Here is a 23,567-nt window from a genome sequence, read left to right as displayed (position 1 = left end):
CGACTCCCCACCCTAATGCCACCTGCAGGCCCAGCTCAAGGGCCTTTCCCTCCCAAGACTCAGCCTCTACCTCCAGAGCATCCCAACCCCAGCAGCCTTCCTTCTCCACCTGCCATGCTGTGCTCTGCATGTAGGCCGTTCACCCCTGCCCAGCAGAGCACTGTACGGAGTGGACAGCAACAGACATCCCGAGGGGCCTGGAGGGCCAGGATATGGGGGAACCGAACTTGAGCAGAACCTCCAGGTAAAGGCCCAATGCTGAGGCATCTCTTGGGCCCCAGGGACCCCGGGACAGGGCTGTGCAGCAAGGCAAGAGAGGAGGCGGAAGCCAGGCAGGTCCAAGGGCCCAGAGGCCGCCGTGTGTCCCCAAGAGCAGAGGCACTTGTCTGACTGCTTGGAAGGTGTCCTCAGCACAATGCCTGGCCAGCCGGGGTGCCCGGCTCACACAAGGACACCGAGGACTGAACCGTAGGCACACCCTCCTGCTTCCCTGGACAGCAGGCAGAAGACCCCTTCTGCTCCCCTAGGGTGGGAGGATGAGCTGGGAGCGGGGGTGGGAGAGCAGTGGAGCAAAGGGCTGGGCCTGGGCAGGCTGGCCCCGGATGCCTGCCACCGCCATGGAGGGGACCCGGTGCCACCAACACCCTGTCCCCTCAGACCCCGGCCCAGTGGTAGCTGGAAACGGTCATCAGGCACAAAAGAATCAGACACAGCCAAGTCAGGCACCATTTTTTATAAAAACGCATAGTCTCATTTTCCACTCTTTAAAATCACATTCAAAAATCGGCAAAGGAACGCCCCGGGGAGTGAGTAGATGGGAGGGGAGGGCACGCCAACCCAGCCCCAGGGGGAGAAGGCGCGACACCACACACGGCAGCGTGACTGGCACAAGGGGGCATGCGGCGGGCGGGGTGGCGCCCCGTGGGCAGTGGCACTGACAGGACATGGGGCTATGGGGCTAGACAGCCCAGGGGGAGCACACTGACCGGCCAGGGGTGGCGAGGGCTGGCCCCACCCGGCCCCTCTCGCTGTGCTGCCCGGCCTGTCCATGCTGCTCCCCTCTGGTCCTGGGCAGACGAGTCCTGGCCCAACCCAGGAGGGGGCGGGCAGGGGACCTCGGGGCCAAGCGAGGCCAGTGGACCACAGCCCACAGCTGCCTTTCTGTGGTCCCTGAGCCCGGGCGCTTGGGGTGGGGGAGGAAGGGGGGACTGCAGGGAGGGCAGTGGAACCTGCTGTCAAGGCCCACCCTCCCGACCAAGCCCCTTGGCGTCCGCGGACTGTGGGGATAGAGGCAGCCAGTGACACTGGGGTTCTTCCCAGGCAAGGGCACACAAACTCAAGTCGCTGTGGTGAGGCCCTGGGGTCAGGGAGATCATGGGCCCCTCCTCCACCAACCGGCTGGAGGACAGGACAGTGCAGGACTGTGCCCCCGGCGCAGGAGGGGCTGTGGTGGGAAAATTCAAGTAGTACCCCTGTGTTGCGGCCTCCCCCGGGGTGGGGGGACGCGGGGCCACCCTCAGAGCACAGCCCAGAGCCTGAGGGGGCACAACCTGTTGTGGCGTCATCCCCGGGGAAGGGCTGGGAGAGCCGCCAGGGCTGCTGCTCTCCCCACGCCCCCCCCCCCCCCCCCGCAGGAAGACACTGGGAGGGGAGACCCCCAGAGGGTCAGGGCTGAGGGTGGCTGGACAGTGGCTGGGTTGGTGGCAGCAGGAGCCAAGGCAAGCGGGGGCCCCCCCCCGGGGGCTGGGCCAGGCTGGGGCCACAGGAAATCACAATAATTACAAAATAAAACCTTTTCCGCTTGGCGGGAAAACAAATAATAAAAATCCGACAAAATAAATTAGAGGTTTATAAAAGGCGGGCGGGTCAGAGGCCGTTGGCGCTGCCGCGCTGGACCAGCGGCACCTTGCTCAGCTCCACGACCGGCGAGCGCGGCTTGTTCTTCATCTTGGGCACGCGCTGCACCAGCTGCTGCGCCTCGCGGTACGCGTCGCGCAGCTCCTTCTTCCACTGCACCAGCTCCGGGTCGCTCTGCGGGCGCCCGAGGGGGTGTCAGGCGTGGGGGAGGGGTGGGGGGTGCAAGTCCCCCCCCAGCTCGTTTCCCCCCACCCCAGCCACCCCAGCCACCCCCCGCCCCCGGCCACACTCACGTCGCACTGCAGCACGAACTGTTTGCCGCCGCGGATCTTGAGAAGGAGGCACTTCCGCTCCTTGATCTGCGTCTCCTCCACCGACTGGATCTCCTCCATGGTCAGCAGGCTCTGCTGCAGGCCGGGCAGGGCGGGCGGGGCGGTGAGGGCGGCGGCGGCCGGCCGGCTGGGCCAGCCACCACGCTCTCGGGGGAGCCCCCCAGCCCGCCGCTTACCGGGGCCTCGCCCTCGCCCCGCCACTCCAGCCGGTTGGGGAACAGGTAGAAGTACCGCCGCTGCCACTGGGTCAGGAAGGGGTTGCCCATCTTGGACATGTAGCCGTGCATGATGCAGTCCTTGCCCAGGGCGTAGTCTGACGCGGGACAGCGAGAGGCGGACTCAGCCAGGCCGGCCCAGGGCGGGATCCTCCCGCCAGGGCGCTGCCACCGCAGGCGGCTTCCCGTGACCGCGACCTGGGCCTGGGCCTCGCCTGGTCTCTACCATGAGCGGGGGTGCCCACCCCACCCCCCCGGCGGCCCTGAACCCTCACCTTCCTCATGGCCCAACTGCTTGTTTTTGGTTTTCTTGCGGGCCTCCATTCGGTCCGTCTCCGTGTTGATGGTGTCGAAGACCGTTTCTGCCACCTCCTGCTGCCACCGCTCAGAGATGGTGAGGGGAAAGTTGCGGTAGAGCTCCTGGTCGCTGTCCAGCAACTTCAGTGAGCAGACAGGGCAGGGACAGCCGTCAGCCACGCGCCTGCCCAGCCCCAGGGCTCCCAGGTTGGGGCGGGGGGGGGGGTGGTGGCGGTGGAGGGGGGCGGGGAGGGGCCGGTCTGGTCCAACAGCTTCCCCATGCCCATGCCAGGCACGTTTGGAGAGGAGGAGCCTGAGGCCAGGCCAGGCAGGGGCGACCCAGGTACCTTGATTCCTTTTGTGTCCTCCTCGTCAAAGGAGCCAATGTCAAAGGCGTCAGCAGCGTTCACCTCCCCTCGAGGAGGGATCAGCGGGGGAGGGTACTGCGGCAGAACCCGGACTGGGCGTCAGCACGGGGCAGGGGCTCCCGGGGACCCGCCCGGCCCCAACCCAGGCTGGTACCTTCTGCAAGAAGACCATCTGCCAGTCCAGGGAGCGGAAGAAGGGGCTCTCCTTCACCTCCTGGGCCCTGCAGAGAGATGCGGGGCGTCAGGCCAGGGGTCGCGCCTGGGCACTGGAGCAGGTAGCCCCAGTGAACTCCCAGGCCAGCCGTTCTTTGGCTCTGTCACCTTGGGGAAGTTCCTTAAACTCTAGCCTGTTCCCTCAACTCTAAAACAGGGAGAGCAACAGTTCCCACACCACAGGGCTGCTGGGAGTTTTCATGTTTGTAAACCTTGAAACATCACGCCCAGCAATTAGTAAATGGTTTTGTTTTTTTTTAAGATTTTATTTATTTGTCAGAGAGAGTGAGCGAGTGCGCATGAGCAGGCAGAGTGGCAGGCATAGGCAGAGAGAGAAGCAGGCTCCCCGATGAGCAGGGAGCCTGATGTGGGACCCGATCCCAGGACCCTGGGATCACGACCTAAGCCAAAGGCAACGGCTTAACCAACTGAACCACCCAGGCATCCGGTAAATGTTTAATAAACACCAGAAGCTCTCGTCATCATCATTACCATCACCATCTTTGTTCCAGGGGCCCCTTCTGGAAGCCGGCCCCAGCCAGCTCCAGCAGCTGCGACCCCAGACAGCCCCACCCCCTGAGAACACAGGACAGGGTGGTCACACCCCCACCCCGTGAGCAATTCAGAGGATACTGGACCCAGGAGGGGGCCCCGGTGGTGGGACACAGGCCTCATCTTCAGGCCAGCCTAGTGGTGTGCCCACACAGCCGTGGCAGGGAAGACAGGCCTGGGACAGGGGCCCCGGCCCCAGACACGCACCCTCGGCCCAAGCAGCCCAGTCTCCGGTTGACATCCCTCTGCAGCAGCCCCTCCAGCAGGGAACGGAGCTCGGGGGAGAAGGAGTCGGGCAGCTCCACGGCCTGCAGGGAGGAGCAGACGTTGGCAGGGGCCGAAGAAGAGTCCTGGCCCCCGGCACAGAGAGACAGTGCCCAGCTTCCTCACTCACCCCAGAAGGTATGTCTGTTCTGACAACACAGGGATGGGGAGCTTCTGGGGCAGGAGGCCAGAGTAAGGATGAGTGGCCCGAGTTTGGTGAGAACTGAGAGTCCACGGCCCAGACACGCACAGGATACCCCAACCCCACCGTGGCCCCCCGTGGACTCCACCCAGCCTCCTTATACTCACCATTGTCAATGTCATGCGGTCAATCTCGTGCTTATCTTTGGTCTTGTGCTGCCGGAAGGGACTGTGCCTGGACAAGAGACACAAGGTCAGAGGACAGGAAAGGGGAAACTGAGGCAGGCAGCAAGAATGATTCTCATCTAACGTCAGGGATGGTGCCACCCTAACCCCCAAGCAGTGGAGGCACCCCTCCCCTAGGCCGCCCCCTGGACTGGGGAAGAGGTCCTCTCCCACTGCCCACCTGGGAGAGCCCACTCACCCCCGCAGCAACTTGAAAAGCATGCAGCCCAGGGAAAACCAGTCGGCACTGCTATCGTAGGCCACGCCCTTCTGCAGGACCTCGGGGGCCATGTACCCGTGGGTGCCCCTGTGGAAGCAAGGGGACCATAAGTGGATAGGGCCGAGGGCGCAGGAAAGGAGAGTGGGGGGCCGGGCACTCACACGCTGGCGTGGGGCTTCTTCTTGGAGAAGTCGCAGGCCAGGCCCAGGTCTGAGATGCGCACGTGGCCGTGCTCGTCCAGAAGGATGTTGGCTGGCTGTGGAGGAAGCCTAGTGAGCAGCCTCCGGGGCGGCCCAGGACCGAGTGTGGCCAGGCAAGACGCCCGTGAGGGTCAGGTCACTCTAGAGGGATCCGGGTGTCCAGGGATGAGGCCCTGGGCGAGGCCTTCTCCTTTCCCCCGCCCGTGACCACTGAATCTGGAAAATGGCTCAGTAGCAGGGATAGGAAGGGAGCGGCCGGCTGGCCTGTCCCCGCAGGCCCTGTGCCAGTCGCGCTGTGGGGCCAGGGTGGGGGCCGAAGCCTCACCTTCAGGTCCCGGTAGACGACGAAGCGGTTGTGCATGTGCTCCAGGCCCAGGATGATCTCGGCTGCGTAGAAGCGCATGTCGGCCTCGGAGAAGACTCCGTGCTGGGACAGGTGGTAGTGCAGGTCCCCGCCTGCAGGAGGCAGCCCCTCGGGGCTTAGGGGCGGCGCTCAGCTCCCTGGCCGGCCCCCAGCCCCGGGCGGGTGGGGTGAACCTGGGCCCAGGCTGTGCACTCACCGTTCATGAGATCGAGGATGAAGCTGAGCTTGTCCGGCGTGTGGAAGGCATACGACATGCAGACGATGAATGGGCAGTCCTAGGAGGACACGGGAGGGGAGTGAGTGGAGCCGCGCCTGGCTCAGAACCCAAGGCTGCTGCGGTTGACGGGCCCGGGCCCTCCCGGCTCACCCCAGTGCTGACAAGGGACAGCATGATGCGCTCGTTCAAGGCCAGGGTCTCCCCCTGCTTCATCTTGATACGCTTCTTATCCAGACACTTCATGGCGTACCTGGTGGGGGAGGAGGGGGGCAGGGGGGAGGGGCAGGGGGGGTGCCGGTCAGTCAGTCAGTCCATATGCTCCTTCGCTCCTTCGGTGCAGAGCCCAGGGCTGCCTCTGGGAGTCAGCAGGGGCGGGGGGCAGTCCTTGGGGCTCTTGCAGTGAAAATTAGACACTGCGACAAGCCTAAGACCCATCGGAGTCAAGACAGAGCGACGGTAGGAGAAAGTGCTGGAGAGTCAGGGCTCTGGGGGCCTGTGCAGCGAGGAGCAGCACACCCGGGATGGAGAGGGACAGGAGCCTCCGCAGAGAGCCCCACGGACATCCCCAGGGGCCCTCCCTTCCCAAGGGCGTCCCACTCGACCCTGGCTCCCAGCCGGCACTCACATCTTGCCCGTGTCGGCCTTCCGGCACCCGTACACCTCGCCGAAGCCGCCCCGCCCGATGATGCGGTGCACACTGAAGTCGTTCATGGTCAGCTGTGGGGGTGGTGACAGCAGGGGTCACTGCGGGCTGCCCAGGCCCCGCCTCGGGATAAAGACACCCAGGCAGCAGGGGGCCAGTCCCATGCTGTAGGAGGGGGGCATATGGAGTGGCCCCCCATTCACCATGCACTTACCTACCCCAAGCCACCCCCACTGGGACCCCAGCACAGACCCCCTCAACCACCACCCTGCGGGCTGAGGGACAGACTCCCCTGCACCCCGCAGCCTGGGGAGGACAGTGGGGAGGGAGGGAGCACAGTCCTCCACGGCCACCACCCCACTCACATGGATGTTGAGCTCCACGTTCTTCCACTGACAAAACCGTGTGAATTTATCACTGTAAGAAAAGACCCAGGGCTCCGATGAGATTCAGAAAGTGGGCAAAATGGTGCCAGGTGCAAGCCTGCCCCATATCATGGCCGCTGCCTGCTGTCCCGAGCCTCAGTGTCCCCTCCCGGACTGCCTAGGCATAGCACTGGCCCAGGTGGGGCCTGGCCACCTGCCGTCAGGTTTCAGGTAAGCCTGGAGAAGAGGTCCTCTGGTCTGATCCGGATCTCCTGCTACCATAGCTCTGATGGTGCTCAGCTCATCCCAGCTTGCATGCCTCTGGCGATGCAGCACTCACTCCCCCAAGGCTCCCACTCCACAGCTGGGCAGCTGGGACCTCGGAAAACTGTTCTTCCCATCAAGCTGAGTTCGGCTTGCAGCTCCGGCCCCGCAGGCTGGCTCCAGCCACGAGGGTCACAGTGGAGGACGCTGTGTCTTTTTGTGCCCACCCCTACTGTCACCCTGGTACTTCTCAGCCTAGATGGGCCCAGCAAGGTGCTAAACAGTCCTTGAGAGGGAAAGACACTTAGGTGGTCCCTCGCTCCCTGGGGACTCGCCCAGGACAGGCTCGGAGATATCTGTTGCCAAGAAGGCCAGGACGGGAGCGCGCAGGACGTGACAGCTAGGAGCCTGTCTGACTTTTGAGGGTGTCTGCCCAGGGCCCCGAGACCGAAGCAGGCTGCCTGCTCTCCCGCACACCATCCACACCTTCTCAGAACAGCCTCTTCCTCCCCTTCCCCTCCCGCACGTGCCCTCTCACCTCTCGATGAATTTCTGGAACACGTCCCCTCGGAGGTTCTGACAGATCTCTTCGATGTACGGCTAAGGGAGGAAGCTGGAGTTGGTGACGGAGCCAGACCAGGAGCTGACCAGGCTCCGTGACCTCGGCTGCCCAAGGGTGACCCTGGCTGGGCCAGTAGGCAGCGGGGCAGAGGCCCAGTACACACCTGGAAGAGATCCGGAGGCACCTGTTTCTTCACTAGGTGGCCCTGGACGTGCTCAGTGGCACTTTTCGAGAAGGGCTGGGGAAGACAGAGGCGGCTGTGAATTCTCCGCAGGATCCTTGAATCCCATCCCAATGCCCAGGCCGCTGCGGGCTGGCATGTGGGTCTGGGTCTGAGGACAAGCGGGCCAGGGCACTCACATGCGAGCAGGCCAGCAGCTCCTTCATGATGTAGGTGTCAAAGACCTCCCGGCTGCGGGCCAAGCGCTCTTCCTCTGTCTCCAGCTTCTCGTATTTCTTGATCTAGACGACAAGACCCACACAGGTGACACGGAGGCGCCAGTGCCAGGCATCTTGCAGATTCAAACAAAAGCAGCCCAACCCCCTCCCCTCTCCCCAGGTCGCGGGGGCCTCACCTCCTCATAGAACTCCACCAAGGGCTTGGCCTCCTCTAGGTGTTTCAGGCAGAAGTCTCGGAAGAGCAGGTACCCTGAAAGCAAGTGTGTCGGGTCACGCGGAACCGTGCCCCTCGGAGGCCTTCCCATCACGGTGGGTGGCAAGGGCAGAACTGGGCAAGGATGATGGCCCTAGGCAGGGACTGGGCAAGATTCTCAGTTCCAGGGTGAAGGGTGCCTGTGTCTCCACCCCCCCCCCCCCCGGCCAGAATCTGCTTCCTCGGGGGGCGGCTAGAAAGTGGCGCGCCCTCTGGGGAGGCAGAGGCTCGGGGCCGGCTCTGGCCGCCCACCCTCCTGCTACAGCCCCAGGCCTGCACCTGCTGCTCGAGGGCAACACGCCCACTGGGCAGGCTGCGTGGGTGCTGATCCACCTGGGTCGGGCCAGCCACAGCAGGGGGGAGGCAGTCTCCCAGGGGGGCCTCTCCCTGGACACCATCCTCCCCCGCCTCCCGTATCTGGCTGACTTTCACAGTAGCCCTAAGAAACAGTTACAGAAACAGACTTCCAGGAGGCCTGTCAGGTGGGCATGAGTAGAACCTGGGAATCCTCTACCCATTGGGAGGTAGATCCTGGGAAAGACAGGCTGGGGGAGAATGGGAAGGTTAAGAGGTGGAGCAAGCTATGAGAAGGGCTTAGGAGGCCTCCCCCTTCCCTGGGCAGGTTAGGCCTCACCCCTCCCAGGGAACGGGGGCCTGAGGCCTGGCCCCAGAGCAGCCCTAAAGGTTCAAAGCAGAAGTAAGGGCAGTGCCCACTCCCTCCAGGCTGACATGGGGGACCAGGCTTGCACTGGTGGCTTCCAGGGGCACTACCTGTGGACGTCTACCAGAGCACACAGCCATCACCTCCAGTAAGGGTGGCCTGGCCTTCAGGTAATTTGTGACGTGGGTTTCCCAGTGGGCAAGGGGCTTTCACTGAGACCACCTCATCCGGCCCTCCACCAGTCCCGGGTAGCAGGGCTTCTGAGTCCTAATTCCCAGGTGAGGACACCAACAGGCTCAGAGATGTGAAGTGATGTGCTCGAGGTCACACAGCATAGGCCAAGGACCCAAACTGTGCTTCCTGATAGACTGATTCCCCAAGACTGACCTCCAGTGCCCGATCTGGCCAGGTCAGGCCAGGCCACTCCCATATCAGAGCTGAGATCCTGCTCTCTGCCAGGCCACATCAGGGCCGAGCTTCCCTGAGACCCACCCCACCCCACTCCTGCCCCGTGGGCCAGGTCTGCAGCCCCCTGGAGGGGGAGGAGAAGGAGGATCTCAGGGGCCAGCCCGAGCAGGTTGCTCACAAAGAGGGCCCATGGGGGCGGGGGCGGCGACCACAGCTCGCCAGGCGCCACAGGAAGGGCCCCGCCCCTTCCTGTCAGTTCTACCAACGGCCCGGCCGGAGCAGCTGTGCCTGCGCCAAGGGGAAGCTGCAATTCTCAAAAACAAAAACCCCAAGGAGGAACTTCCCCGGCAGCCTGGAAGGTCGCTGGGCCCCCACCCCCTTCACGGGGCTCCCGGGGCCGACAGCCAGGGGCTAGGAGGCACGATGGGTCCCGGGCCTGGAGCAGCCCTGCTGCCAGCCTGGGAGATGGGGCGCTCGCAGCTGCCCTGCCCCATCGGAGAGGAGGCCAACCCTGGCTGGACCCTGAAAACAGAGGCTTGCCGACGGGGGTGGGGTGGGAGGGTGCCGGGGAGCAGGAAAGCAGCCTCAGGGGGTCCTCCTGCCCCCACTCCCCAGGGCCGGGGCAGCTGGACAGGGGTGGAAGTCCTCAGGGCCACCAGAGCTCCTCATGTACTCACCCAGCTTCTGGGAGAAGATCTTCTCAAAGGTCACCTCGCCCCGGTCCTCAAGGTACTTCTGCATGACACTGCGGATACTGAGAGACGGGGGGCCTCAGTGAGCTAGAGCCCCCGGGGCTCCTACCAGGCCCACCAGGACTGCTGGCCTGGAAGCCTGCAGCTTCCTCTCCCGGAATGCATACTGTCACCGCTGCCTCCAGGAAGGCAACCACCAGCCTGGGTCTGGTCACCACGTTCTGTCCCTCAAAGCCAGGCTGGCCAGCGTGGCTGCTCAGAAGTCGGGTACCGGCACCGCCTCATGCCAGCTTCGGGGACCTGGCCAAGCTCCAGAGCCCGGCCTCACCCTCAGCAGGTGATGGATACCCCAGATGGGGCCCGACCTGACCGTCCCGTCCTGCTCGGCCGTCAAGTGGACCGAAGCGCCGAGACACAGAAACGCTACAGCATAGACCAAGCTCAGAGAGCTAAGGGAAAAGAGAGTCACCGAAGTCCCCAGGTTCTAGGATTCCACTATCTCATGTGTCCAGCACAGGCAAATCTACGGAGGCAGAAAGCAGACTAGTGGGTGCCCATGGCCTGGGGGAGAGGAGAGGAGTGATTGCTAACAGGCATGGGGTTTCTTTCTGGGGCGATGGAAATGCTCCGGAATGAGGTAGGGCAAGGGTTGCACAATGCCAAGATGTACTAAAATCCACTGGATTCTGCACTTTAAAATGATGGATTTTATGTTGCGTGAATCATATCTCAAAGTTTTTACACAGTAAAATAGCAACAAAAGCCAAGCCTCAGTTCCTGGGTCCTGAACATCTGAATTAAACCTGTGCCCCCTCCCCCTGGGCTGCCTGGGAGGGCCGCAGGGGAGAGACTGGCCGTTGTGACCACGAGACCCCAACCCAGTAGTCCCCACCCGAGAGCTCACCCTCAACACAAAGGACCATCTGGGCAGGCGACCTGGGGCTATGCCTCTTATCTCAGTGGTACCCTGCTGTCCACTCCCGTCCCCTTCCTCACCTGCTGTCCCCTCCCCCACTCTCCCGGGCCACCTGCAGTCCTGCCTGGTCAGCCTGCCTGTCACGCTGGCCAGCTGTAACCACTCTAGGTTTCCCGAGGCCGGGCTCCTGAGGAACACTCCAGCCTTGTACCGGGGACCAAGCTGGGCCTGCGCACCTGAGTCCACGCCATGCTCACAGCCCTGAGGCCATGTGGGGCCACCGGCAGGCCACTGATAAAAGACACAGCAGCCGGTGAGAAGCAGGATAACAGAGTCCGGGCTCTGCGCCCCCGCCTCCCCGCATCCCTTCTGGAACCCGGCTCAGGTCACCAGGGCCTGCCGCCCATCCTCTACTAGAAGGTTCCACGCACCCCTGCCGTCCAGGCAGGCCCTCCCAAGGAGCAAGTTCTGCTTCTGTGGCCCTGAGACATTAGATGGTGCGTGACAAAGCCTGATGGGAGCCACGCAGGCAGGGAAGAGTGTTCTGGGCCGACGGGAGACGCTGCATGGAGGAGGAACCGCACTGGGTTCCTCCGTGCAAACAGGATGTGAACGGGTGGCAAAGCCTGGGACAGATGGGGGGATGTGGGGACAAGGAGGGGAAGACCTCGCCAAGGGTGAGCAAGAGGCTATGAGGCTGGGGGCGGGGCTCAGTCCAGGGCAGACGGAGTTCACTGGAGGCACCCAGAGGAGGAAGTCCAGGTGCGGAAGACGAGACAGGGGACCTGCAGGGAGGGGAGAAACAGTGCGGGGCGGGAGCGGGCTCCGCCACTGGGCGGGCGGGAGAACAGCCCAGGCCAGCGGAACAGCAGGCCGCCTACCAGGGTTTCACCCGTGAAGGGGTGTCTGAGGCCAGAGTGCTCCGGGCAGGGCCCGTGTGGTCCAGGGACACTGCCCAGCCTCTGGGACGGGGCTCGAAGGCAGGGGGACCCCTGCCCGTTTCCCCTCAGTGCTCTCCTTCTCCTTCCTCCTCCCAGCCAAGGGCCAGTGGCTCGGTGGCCCCATGCTGCCTGAGCTGGTTCCCTGGGGAAAGCAAGGATGGCCTCTGCCACGTGCAGCGGCTCAGAGGCAGGGAGGTGGCCCTCACCCAAGCCAGCACACCCTCCCCTCCGGAGTGCCACACACCAGCCTACACCCCCAGCCACTGACCAGAACACATCTCTTTGGCTCCACGACATTCAGGAGGCCCACTCTGTGCTTCACACACGGCAGGAGCTTGAAAACCCTGCCCTGGGGCCTGCAGATCAGAGACTGGAGCCCTACGGGTCCTTGCCCCGTGAGGGAACACACAGGACCTCCTTTTGGGAGGACAGTGGGACCGGCCTGGGGGGTGCGGGGTGCAGCAGAGCAGCAGGGGCCCAGAGCAGGCGGAGAAGTTCTGGCAGGGTCTAGAGACCAGGCAGCCCAGAGTCAGAGTCTAAGCTTGGAGCCCTGGGACCCCACAAGGGACCAGTGCCTGAATGCCACCTGTGAAATGGACCGGGAAGATGAGGTCCTCCCTACCCCTTGGCTCAGCTCTTGGCGTTGCACATCTGCACCCAATTCTGGGTTTAGGGACATTCTGGCCTATGGGAGGGGATGGACAAAGTAATAAAGAGGGACCAAAATATCACAAAACCATCAGAGGGTGGTCAGGTGCGCTGGGGGGGGGGGGACGCCTGACATAGGGGTACACACGACAGGCCAAGCAACTCCAGCCCCTGAAGGGTGACCCCACCAGCCCGCTGGGCTCAGCCCTTGCAGTGAGCACTGGAAACCCAGCCTGAGCCCCGCACTAGCTTCCCTGGAGCCAGCGAGACCAGCACCCACTCAGCGAAGACAACAGAACAGGAATGCCCATCACTGCCCCCCCCCACAGGACCCCACGGCCCCAAGAAGAACGGGGGACTAGACTTGCCAGGGAAATGCACTCTTTACAAGGGCCTGCAGACGAAGGAGCTGGGACAGTCGGCTCTCAGGGAGCCGGGCTCTGGCACAGCCTTCTCCCTTCCCAGTGACTCTGCTGGGGGCTCAGCCCAGGGAAGAGCAGAAAGTGGGGCCCGGGCTGGTGGGGGTGGGGGCAGACCCCGCCTCCTCGCCGAAGCTGCACGGGACCGCCACGGCTCTCTCCCCAGCCCATAGCACTTCACTTTCTTCCTTAAAAAGAAAAAACTGTTTTCTAAATAAAATAAACAATCCCCCCTCCCCGCCACCCAAACACAAGATCAGACCGAGCAGAGCCCTTGCATGGAAGGCCCCCAGAGCGACGACGTCAGGGCTTCCTGTCCGCTCTCCTGGGGCTGGCAGCCGAGGGAGCCAGCAGGTCAGAAAGCGTGTTATGGGACACACTCGTGCCAGGGTGGCAAGTACGGGCCGGCACAGGAGGTGGTGGTGGCCTCCTGGGCTGGGTCACCTCCATCTCCAACACCCGCCCCGATACTGGGGGAGTCTAGAGTGGCGACGAGCCCAGAGCAGCATTCCTGCCCCCATCCTGGCCAGCGACTCTGATAGCGAGGAGCACGTGGCTGCCCGGTCAGCTCTGGGGGGTCAGGAGAGCCCAATGCCCGCCTCCTCCCCACCAGCAGGACTCTGAGGCTCCCGGGCTCTCTGGGGGAAAGGCCTGAGGCCTGAGCTCCGAATGGCTCTCCCCGGCCTCCTGCCCCAGGGGGCGGCCAGGCCTAGTCACAGGCTTTAAACGTGCAGTTTCCCCATTTGTGAAATGAGGATGTCAACAAAAGGCTGAACTTGCTACCACCACGCTGGCCACTTCAAGAGCCTGCGAGGACACAGCAGCGGAAATGTCTCAGGATGCCAGCCTTGCTGTGAGAGCTGTCAGCTCACGTCCCCTCCTGGAGGCGGCCCTCCTCCTGGGAGGCCACGGCCTGTGCAGCTTCTAGAACATGATCCTGAGCTACTTGGTCTTTCTTGTTCGGGTCTCTGCTCCACAGCTCCACGTGCTATGGCCGGGGGCCTCCCAAGTGCCCTGGCGCGTTCTAACCAGGGCTGGGGCTGGGAGCACTCCCCGGGGCAGGTGCACGGTGCCAGGCCCCTCTGCGTACAAACCAGCCTCACACACTCATGTCAACCTGCCTCGGGGGCTTGGTGGGGGGTGCACAGAGCCCGGTATGTGCCCCAACAAAGCAGCAAGGGCCCCTCGGCAGGAGGGCCCGTCCTGCCACGACAGGGAGCTGCCAGACCCCGCTGCCCACAGCCAGGGCTGTTCGCTCCGGCCCCAGCTGCTCTAAGAAGCAGGTCAAGCTTGACGCTGAGGAAGAAAGCATGTCGTCCTCCCTCCCAGCCCGGAGTGCAGGCAGGGGTGACAGGATAGCAGGCAGGAAGGTGGTGAGGGCTGTGGGGGAGAACTTCCGGTAGCTTCTGGAACCACGTAGTTCAGAAGAAAAGCAAGGCCCCTTGCTCTGTGGCACACAGGCCTGGCAAGATGATCTGGGCCCTCACAGGTGACTTCCACCCAGGGTCACAGACGGTAGCTTGAGTGTGGACTGGGAGGGACAGCAGGGGTCAGAAGCAAACGCACTCGGCTTGCTGGTGAAGCCATCTCAGCTAGGAGCTGAGCGGCCTGCCCCCGCATCCCACACTGATTGAGCGGCCAGAAAACGAAACCGCGTCCAACTCTCCCTGAGAAAAGGCGTCCCACTGGGCAGGGGCCTCCTGTCAACCTCTGCAGGAGGGCTGGGGGCAGGGTCCCCGAGGACCCCAGATTCATGCCCAGACTGCCTCTCCCTCCGTCCCCTGCTAGTGCCATGGGCAGTGGGCAACATCGCTCCCAGCAGGCTCCGGGCAGCTTTGGTCAGCACCTGGCAGGCCGGGGCCATGGTGGCCATGCTCCTGTGTGACAGGGACGCCAGGGTCGTGAAAGCCCAGGACGGCAGGTGGGCTCCAGACCTGGCGGGTCTGGAGCAGCCACCCTCTGGGACAGGCTGGTGAATGAGCCCGCCGAGCAGAGACCGTGGTGCGGATCCTCTGTGGCATTTCCAGGAAACCTGGCACCAAGGTGGCAGCAGTAGGAGGAAGTCCCCTGGGGCTTCTTATTAATATTTCTCAATGACTCTCCCTGGGGCTCACACAGTGTCCTCGGAGCTTAGAGCTGAGAACAGGACCATGTACCAAATGGGGAAGACCAAGCCCTGGGCCTAGGCAGAGACCACGACAGCCCCCGCGGCGCCCACACAGGCCCCCTGCAGATGCCCGATGGAACATCCCAGGCTCCCACCGGTGCCGGGGCCCCAGAGCGGCTCCTGGAGGGATGTGTGGAAGAGGACACGTGTGCTGGCAGCCTGGTCACACGTCGCGGCTTCTGTGCTAATGTGCCGTGAGCACCACACCCTGCGATTTGTTGCTATTATGTGAAAACTCACCCAGAGCAAAGTTCCAGGCCTCCTTGGCCCGGGGTTCCCAGGAAGAGGCTGTCCCCGACCCCGACCCCAACCCGGGCGGCCTCTGGTGTCCGAGAACGCCCCACTAAGACATGGTGCTGCTGACACTTGAACACCAGAAGGCTCGCTTGCGAAACCCTACCCTCTGCCCACACAAAGGCTCCCCGTCGGGGCAGCAGTGGTGCCGAGGAGGCAGGTTACTGCTGTGGAAAAAGCTGCAGCCAGACAGGTCATTTTTAGGGTCTCTTGCTGGAAACAGATCAGCGGTAACTCGAATGCAAGTCTGTCTTACGGGACTAGCAGAGAGGACAGTGGCCCCTGGGGGTCATGGGAAGAAGGGGGCAGGTGTGATGGAGGCTGTGCACTCCCCAGAGCCTCTCACGGGCTCCTGGCTTCTGCCGTTTGTTCCGAGGCAGGAGCCGAATATCCTGGAAGCACCAGCCGCACGCGCGCAGCCCCTGGGTGCCCGGGGCGGGGAGGAACCGCCGGCTGCAGAGTGCCTACACCTGACGTCACCGGGAATTTACTACTAGGGATCGTTCATGCATTAATAGGACACGTTATTCCTGGTTTGACGGAGCCCAGACTCCCCTACACAGATTCCAACCTGTGATGCTCCCGCTCCCTTCAAATCGACTTCGTGAGGGAAGGACGGGAGGGCGGGCAGGCAAATGAATGGCAGAACTGCGAAGCCCTCCGCTCTGGAAAGAACAGATGGGAACAGACGTGCCAGGGACCCATTCCTGAGGAAGGCAGGGGCTTCAAAGGCCCAGAGGGAAGGAGAGCCGACAGCCGACAGCCAAAAAGATCACCTTGTTCTGGGGATGGCGAGTTGAGGCGCAGAGCTACTACTGGGGTGGAAAGTTCTGGGTGAGGGATAAGGCTGGAAACGACAGGGTTCTGCTGGTGATGGAGAAGTGGAGGACGAAGGGAGGAAACCTTCCCCTGCTCCCCTTCTCCTCCCGCCCCCCTCCGCCCACAAATCAAGGGCAGAAAGTGCTGGAGGCAAAGAGTTAACAGGAACGAAGAAGAAGCAGAGGAAGAGTGGCCTGGTCTGGGAGACAGGGAAGCCAGAAGGGGCAGGAAGGAGGAAATCCATGGTGGGGGAGGGACCAGGAAAGAGCCGAGAAAATGGGAGGCTGCAAGACACCCCCCGGCTCCGACAAGCCGCTGCTGGGGCTGCCGCTGTCACCAGGGAGAGCAGAGGCATCTCCTGGGATGGCCCTAGCTAGGCTCCTCAGCCAGGAGCCCAGAGATTAATTACACGTGGCCTCCGTGGTCATATTAAGCAAATGACAGTAATTACAGGGCCGCTGCTGGTGGAGGGAGACAGCAGCTCCTTCGGGGAGAAGCACAGACCACAGGCCTGCGGGCGGAGGGAGCACGGACAGGGCGTCAGGGCAGGGCCGGCCCCCGGCTTTCCCGAGCTGGGAACAGAGGCAGGCGCACACAGGAAAAGGGACAGGCTGGTACGGCAGTGGGCTCAGAAGCCGGGTATCCTGTCTCCCAGCGACACAACCCCGCCTCCTCCCATGAGAAGGCCGAGCAATGGGTCTGTTTCCTCGGATCCTCTAGGGTGACAGAAGGGGAGGACCTGGTGCCAGCTCAAAGTGGCACCATGCCTGCCCACCAGCTCCTGCTCCTAGCCCTGGGAAGTCAGAGCTGATGCCAGCCCCAGCTCTGGGCCAAGCCACAACCTGGGCACCAGCGGCAGGGAGGCTGCCAAGATGGACCACCCCAAGGTGGGACCGGCTCCAAATGGCACCTTGTCATGGACAAACCACGGCCTTTCTCCCTGACCCTGGCCTTGTGGGTAAGGGGAAGCCGGGCCTCCTCTCCGCTCTAGCTTTGCCAGAGCGCCTCTGCCCCAGAGGACCGGGTGGGGGCTGAGCCCTGTGGACCAGGGCAGCTGACAGCCCAGGGGGCTGAGATCACGGAGCCCAGATCATGGCTCCCTGGGCAAGGGGTGCCGGTGGGGAGAGCAGACGTGTACAGGGGTGTGTGAAGGAAATGAAGCATCACAAGGGGACCAGAGACCTGAGTTCAAATTCCAGCTCACCTCTGGGCCTAAGTCCGCTCCCCTCCCCTAGCCTTGGTTGCTTCAAACATTAAATGGGAGAACACCGCCCCCCGGGCCTGCTTCCCACAGTTGTGAGAAGAATAAAATGGAGTAGCAACAGCTTTGGCAACCGGGAAGTGCCAGGCAAACGTGAGACACCGTCATCGTGACCTTCCAGGGCAGGAGGCATTTGACCCACTGGACGTGCAAAGCACAAAGGAAAAGGTGGCATGTCCACAGGGGTAGGAGAGGCCTGGCCTTAGCTCACCGACAGGGACTACCAGAGCCTCTTTCCATCTCGCAGACGTGGTAACCTGTCCCACGGTGCACTGTTCGATGGTGACCCCACGTGAGAACCCATGGCACCTAGCTGTCGGTCTCCTGCTGTTCCCCGAAAACTCCCAGCCTGCTTCCAGCAGTCACCTAGTCCTGACGTTTCTTGGGCAACTACTGCACGCAAGGCATGGCCTTGCCAACTTCACAGGTTGGCTTTTGGATCAACTGAGATGACAGATGTCAAAATAAATAATAAATTATTATAATTTCCACCATCCTCCCTACCAGCACCATCACTACCACAGATGGCAAAGGGGACAGGAAAAGAGGAACAGCTCGTTTCTCAGGGTTCTAACACCTGCAGAGCCAACCCAAGGCGGGGCCCCATCAGGAGCAATGCATTCTGGGGAGAGATTACCCAAACACAGAGAGTTCCAGAAAAGGCTCTGCCTGACACTTTGCAGAACTCCAAGGGTCTCAAGGCCACAGCCACCAAGGAGAGCCGTTGTGAGCCCCAGAAGTTGACTCCCCGCACCCCCCCCCAGCTTCCTCCCTCGTGGCTCTGTCACTTCTGAACGCATTTTTGTTCTAACTGTCGCTGCTCCCTGGACAGCCCCCAGCTGACAGTCAGCCTGGTTCCTGTTTTGAGAAATCTGATTGCAAATGTCTTAAAAAAAAAAAAAAAAGGGCCCTAACGGCCTTTTCAAAATGCAGACCAATTTTCCTCTCTCAGGGCTGGTGTTCAGTCAATCCGAAACCCAGTGAACAGCGCACAGAGAAGGGCACAGAGAGGTAGGCACAGCACTCCCCGAAGCTCTGGGCTCAGCCTCAAACACTCAGGGTGCCACAGGGTCCCAACCCCCGCTTTCACCCTATCCACATTTCACAGATGAGAAAACTGAGGCCCAGAAACAGGAAGAGACTTGCCCAAAGTCCCATGATAAGACCACGACAGCCAGGACAGGACCAGGCTCCCAGGCCAGCCAGGCTTCCACCATGCCAACTTCCAGGCATGAACAATCGGGGCGGGGGGTGGGTGCACACAGCTCCCGCAGAGGCAGAATGGCCAGGCCCCCGAGCAGGCCTGCGTGGAAGTAGAAGCCAGAAGTCCTCTGGGGACCAGGCGCCACCCCGGATCACCTGTGACACCGGACAAGCCACGCACGTCTGGGGCTTCAGCTTCCCCACCTGTTTCATGGAGACAAACGCACACCTGTCCTACCTGCTCACTGCCTACCTCAAGGCTCAAACAACAGGAAAATACGGGAGAAGCCATAAAATGCTGGCCAAGCCTCAGCCCTGGTCCGTATCCTGACCAGAACGTGTCTACATCCTGAACAGTCAAACTTTCATACTAGGTGTAGTGACATCGTCGTCTCAGGGAGAGGTGGCAGCCGTGGTCCAGCTGCTGCAGAGGTGCGGGGATGTCCTCTGGCAAACAGCACCCACAGGGCACCAGAGGCAGCTGGCCAGAGGAGGAATTGGAGGAGAGAGGGGCAGTGGGGGTCTGCCTCCCCACCAGGCTCTGGAACACACCACACCCTGCTCCCCACCACCACCCTGGCCCCCAAGGCACTCTCGAGCCCGACCCCAAGCCGGTGAGCCAGCAGAAGGCTGGGGAAGACCGGGAAGACTTGCTGCCTCCCCCAAAACCCGCACAAGTGCCGACCGAAGGGGGCCCAGCAGTGGGGGTAGTGGAACCCAAGGCGGGGTGCCGGGAGTCGGGAAAGCAAAGGGATGGGTGATGGAGTCAGGCCAGGTAGACGGTGGCAGGCAGAGGAGGGGACCGCACGAGGACCGAGGGCTACCGAGAGGGGCAGGGAGGGCAGCATGGGGCCCCGTGGGAGAGAGCAGGGGCGCGGAGCTGGCGGACGCGAGGGCAGGCAGCGTGCAGAAGGGAAGGAGGAAGCGGGGCAGGGGGCACTGCGCGGCTCGGCGAGCCAGGGGGCCGGGGCGCTCGGGCTTCAGGTGCGCTGGGCCCGGGGCCGCAGGGGTCCGGTCGGGGCGGCCGGGCCCCGAGCGGAGGCTGGGGGCACGGGGGGGGGGCGGGCGGTCAGGGGCCGCGGGCGCGGGGTTCGGGGAGCGGGCCCGGCCGCGGCCGCCTCACCTGGGCTCGGGCAGCAGGATCTTCTTGCTGGCGCGCGCGGCCGGCGTGGCCTTGCTCTTCTCCATGGCCATCAGGTAGCTCACGTCGGCCAGCACCGCCTCCAGGTCCGCCATCTTGGCGGCGGCGGCGGCCTCTCCCGCCGCTCGGCTCCGCTCCGCTCCGCTCGGCGCGCTCGGCCCGGCCCGGCCGCTCCGTCGGCCTCGGGCGCCGTCGCCCGCCTGGCCCCGCTCGGCGCCCGCGGCTCCGCTCGCCGCGGCTCACAGGCGGCGCCGCCCCATGGCGCCGGCTCGGGCCCGGCCCCGGCTCGCTCCGCTCCCGCCGGGACTGCAGTCGGGCCGCCGCCGCCGCCGCCGCCGCCACCGCCGCCGCCGCCCGCGCCCCGGAGCCGCCGCCGCCTCCGGCCCCGCCTGCCGCGCACAGCGCCAGCGAGCCCGCGAGGGGCCGGGCGCGCGGGCGGGCAGGCAGGCGGGCGGGCGGCGGCGCCCCCTGGAGGCCGCGCGGGCTGGCCCGAGCCTGACCCCCCGCGGCCGGAGCAGACTTTCTCAGACCTGACCCCGACCCCGACCCCGACCCCGACCTGTGCCGTGACCCCGACTCCAGATCTGGAACTCCCCGGGGAACCCGGGACATAAGAAGACCCTGGACCCAGACCCTGACCACAACTCGGATCCCAACTCGGATCTGAGACCCCACAATGGACCCCGGCCCTCACTCCAGACTGAACACTTCAGAACATGATCTCCAGGACTTGGACCCCAGCCCTTGGACATAACCCCTGACTTCTGAACCTTGGTCGAAGTCCACGACCTGACATTAGACCTGGATAACATTCCTGACCCCAGCCTCCAGAAAGGACCCCAAGCCCAGACCTCAGACCACTGTCTTAGACTCTGTGACCTGAGATCACAACCCTTTGTCCTGCCCTCACTCCACACCGAGACCTTGACACTGACCTCAGACCCCCAATAGGACCCCAGATCTAGTTTGTTTTTGTTTTTTTTTTAAGATTTTATTTGTTTATTTGACAGAGAGATCACAAGCAGGCAGAGAGGCAGGCAGAGAGAGAGGAGGAAACAGGCTCCCTGCTGAGCAGAGAGCCGGTTGCGGGGGCTCGATCCCAGGATTCTGAGATCATGACCTGAGCCGAAGGCAGCGGCTTAACCCACTGAACCACCCAGGCGCCCCTCAGATCTAGTTTTTGGACCATGACCTCAAACACTGATTCCATCCTGGTTACTAACCCCAACTTTGATTCCCACCCTGGCCCCAGACCATGGTCATGACCCTAAACCCTGGGCTTGGACCATCAACCCCAAGGACCAGACCTGAACTTGGACCATCAACCCCAGACAAGAGTTCCAGACCCAACATCAAGAACTCTGTACACAGAACCAGGACCAGGATATCCAACCAAGGGCCCAGTCTGAACCTAGAACACTTAACAGGTCATCATGAACTTGGGACTTGACCACTGCAGTCAGGTTCCAGGCCTACCCCAGCCCCAACACTCCTCCTGCTTTGGACCCAGCTTTTGCCCTAGGATTCTCATGCAGGACAAAGGGCCCCTTGCCAACCCTCACCCTCCCTGGATCAGCTTGTGGACCCAGGTCCCTGGCCTGCAGCTCCAACCACCCATGAAATCTTAATGGAATCATCATGATTCCACAACATGGAATCGAAACTCTCTCCGCCTGGGAGGACAAAGGAGTGTCAGTGCTGCCTGGTAAGGGAAACTCGCCCTACTGAAAGGACTCGAGGAAGGGGTGGGGGGGAATCCATGTGTCTCAGAGCAGCACCCCCATCTCATCTCAACATGCCCCTCTCTAGAGCCTTTCCTCCTCTGCTTTCCAGGATGACAAGATCCCTTCCCAGTCCTTGAGTTTGAGCTTGAGGCCCATGTCAGTTTGTGGGCCAGTAACCAGGACCCTTTTGCAAACAGAGCCCCCTTCTCTGTGCATTTCTCAGGTAACCTTCTGAGATCAGCACCAGAGCACATCAGAAATAATCAGGTCCCTCCTCAGTGGGTAACACTACCATCCCCCCAGATACACAGGTCAGAACTCCAGGCATCATCCTTGACAACTGACAATGCCCTAGTCTCCTGGCCTAATCTCTCACCACACCCTCTCGTCTGGCCTGAGAATCTTCTTAAACCTGTCCACTTCTCAGGGTCCCCATAGCTGCTGCCCTGATGCAAGCCCTGGCCAGAGACACCTTTCCCAAATCTAGACCTGATGGCGTTACTAAGGATTTGGGGAGCTGCTGACTGGGGGTGGGCGCAGGGGGGCTCTGGGTCCCACCCCCTCTGCTCAAAGCAGAGTTCCTTAAGTCAAGGAGCTGGGCTGACTGGACCCTGCCCCCCTCTCCTGCTTGTGCTGCACCTGGGACCCCCCACCAGCCCACGCATCCTTCTCACCTCTGCTCCTTTATTCTTTCCTCTTCGGACAAGCGCTCCAGTTCTGCACTTAGCCCCGGCTTCCTTGATTTGAAAACAACATCCGTTACAAAATGTTTCATTCCAAGTTTTTGACTGGGGTGGTGGGGACTGGGTGGTTGAAGTTTCCTTAAATGTTTGTATCAACTGGAAAATGCATCCTGATGTTGGGGGATGCTGATTTAAAAAGAAAACAAAAAGGTACATACAATCTCCAACTGTAACTGATGTTCCCAGTTCTCCCCTTGCCCCAGTGCCCACCACGGGACCCCACATAGAACGGAATAGCCTGTGTTTGATGAATGAATGAATGAATGACGGAGTGAATGAGCTCCTCAGCCCAAGCAGAGTCTGAGGCTGAACAGAGCCGGTGGTGCAAAAAGGATGCCACAGCAGGAGGCCTCTAACCTCCCCTCCTCCTGCCCCACCCCAACTCTCCAACTCTTAGGGACTGACTCCAGCCACACGCTGGCCCTGGTTTTCTGGAGCAGCCCCTTATTTTTAAAATTCTTCCTGAGGGGGCCTGGCTGGCTCAGTTGGTAGAGCTTGCGACTTTTGATCTCAGGGTTGTAAATTCAAGCCTCACACTGAGTGTAGAGATTACTTAAAAAATAAATAATAAGGGGCACCTGGGTGGCACAGTTAAGTGTCTGACTCTTGGTTTCAGCTCAGGCTGTGATCTGGGGGTAATGAGATCGAGCCCCGCAGCCCCCAGGCTCCATGCTCAGCGGGGAGTCTGCTTAAGGCTACCTCTCCCGGGGCGCCTGGGTGGCTCAGTGGGTTAAAGCCTCTGCCTTCGACTCAGGTCATGGTCTCACGATCCTGGGATCGAGCCCCGCGTCAAGCCCCTCACTGGGCTCTCTGCTCGGCGGGGAGCCTGCTTCCCCCGCCTCTCTGCCTGTCTCTCTGCCTACTTGTGATCTCTCTCTCTGTCAAATAAATAAATAAATCTTTAGAAAAAAATATATATATAAATAAAAATATAAATAAATAAATATTTGAAAAAAATTAAGTTCTTCTTCATCAACTTGTCCCTTTGGGTTCTGAAAGGCCAGCCATCCTGGCCCAGGAGGTCGTTCTTCCCTCCCCTCACCACCTGAAAACCCCATCCCAGCCCTGCCCGGCCCCGGCAGGCCTGAAGCCCGGGTCCTTAGACGGGGAGCCAGTCCTCCAGGACAGCCCTCGCGATTCCGTTAACCCGGAAGCACGGCTGGGGGAGCCCTGGCTGGGAAGAGGTTGAGGGGAGTCCCTGGCCTGGGGCAGGCTGTTTTGGGGGATGGTGCTGCCCCCTGGTGGTCGAGGAAAGGCCGATTGTAAACTCGTCTTTGCAGCTTCAGACATTCCTTTTCTTAAAAAACCTTAGTGTTGGCCCAGCTGGGAGGCTGGGAGGGAAGGAGTGGAACCCCATCTTTGCCCAGCTGGCAGGCCCGCAGACACACCACTACCTGGCATCTCTCTCAGATGACTGTAGGTGTTGCTGACCTCATGCATCCCACGCACAGCTCTGGCTCCCACCACCCAGGCGGTCCAACATGCTCCTCTCTCCCACCTACCCATCCCAGTCGTGGTTCCTCCTTCTTCCAAAACCTAGGAGTCACCCTTGAATCCTCTCCTCCCTCATCTGCCACTG

General features: G+C 62.1%; 1 protein-coding gene across 1 annotated transcript; it reads right to left on the bottom strand.

Annotated features, from left to right (window-relative positions):
- Window positions 1-718: 718 nt before the first annotated feature.
- GRK2 (G protein-coupled receptor kinase 2) lies at window positions 719-19,831 on the bottom strand. Its single transcript, XM_047691671.1, has 21 exons — window positions 19,504-19,831; window positions 9,698-9,774; window positions 7,875-7,948; window positions 7,660-7,761; window positions 7,463-7,537; window positions 7,276-7,337; window positions 6,474-6,525; window positions 6,091-6,182; window positions 5,616-5,715; window positions 5,445-5,523; window positions 5,210-5,340; window positions 4,846-4,940; window positions 4,664-4,771; window positions 4,408-4,474; window positions 4,042-4,142; window positions 3,224-3,290; window positions 3,049-3,144; window positions 2,680-2,842; window positions 2,366-2,502; window positions 2,151-2,264; window positions 719-2,031 (listed from the first exon to the last, which is right to left on the bottom strand). Exons 1-21 carry the CDS (start codon window positions 19,614-19,616, stop codon window positions 1,867-1,869), a joined length of 2,070 nt encoding a protein of 689 aa, XP_047547627.1. The 5' UTR covers window positions 19,617-19,831; the 3' UTR covers window positions 719-1,866.
- Window positions 19,832-23,567: the final 3,736 nt, after the last annotated feature.

This window comes from Lutra lutra, chromosome 10, assembly GCF_902655055.1.
Source record: "Lutra lutra chromosome 10, mLutLut1.2, whole genome shotgun sequence".
NCBI lineage: Eukaryota > Metazoa > Chordata > Mammalia > Carnivora > Mustelidae > Lutra > Lutra lutra.
This window is presented reverse-complemented; position numbering and strand designations above follow the sequence as displayed.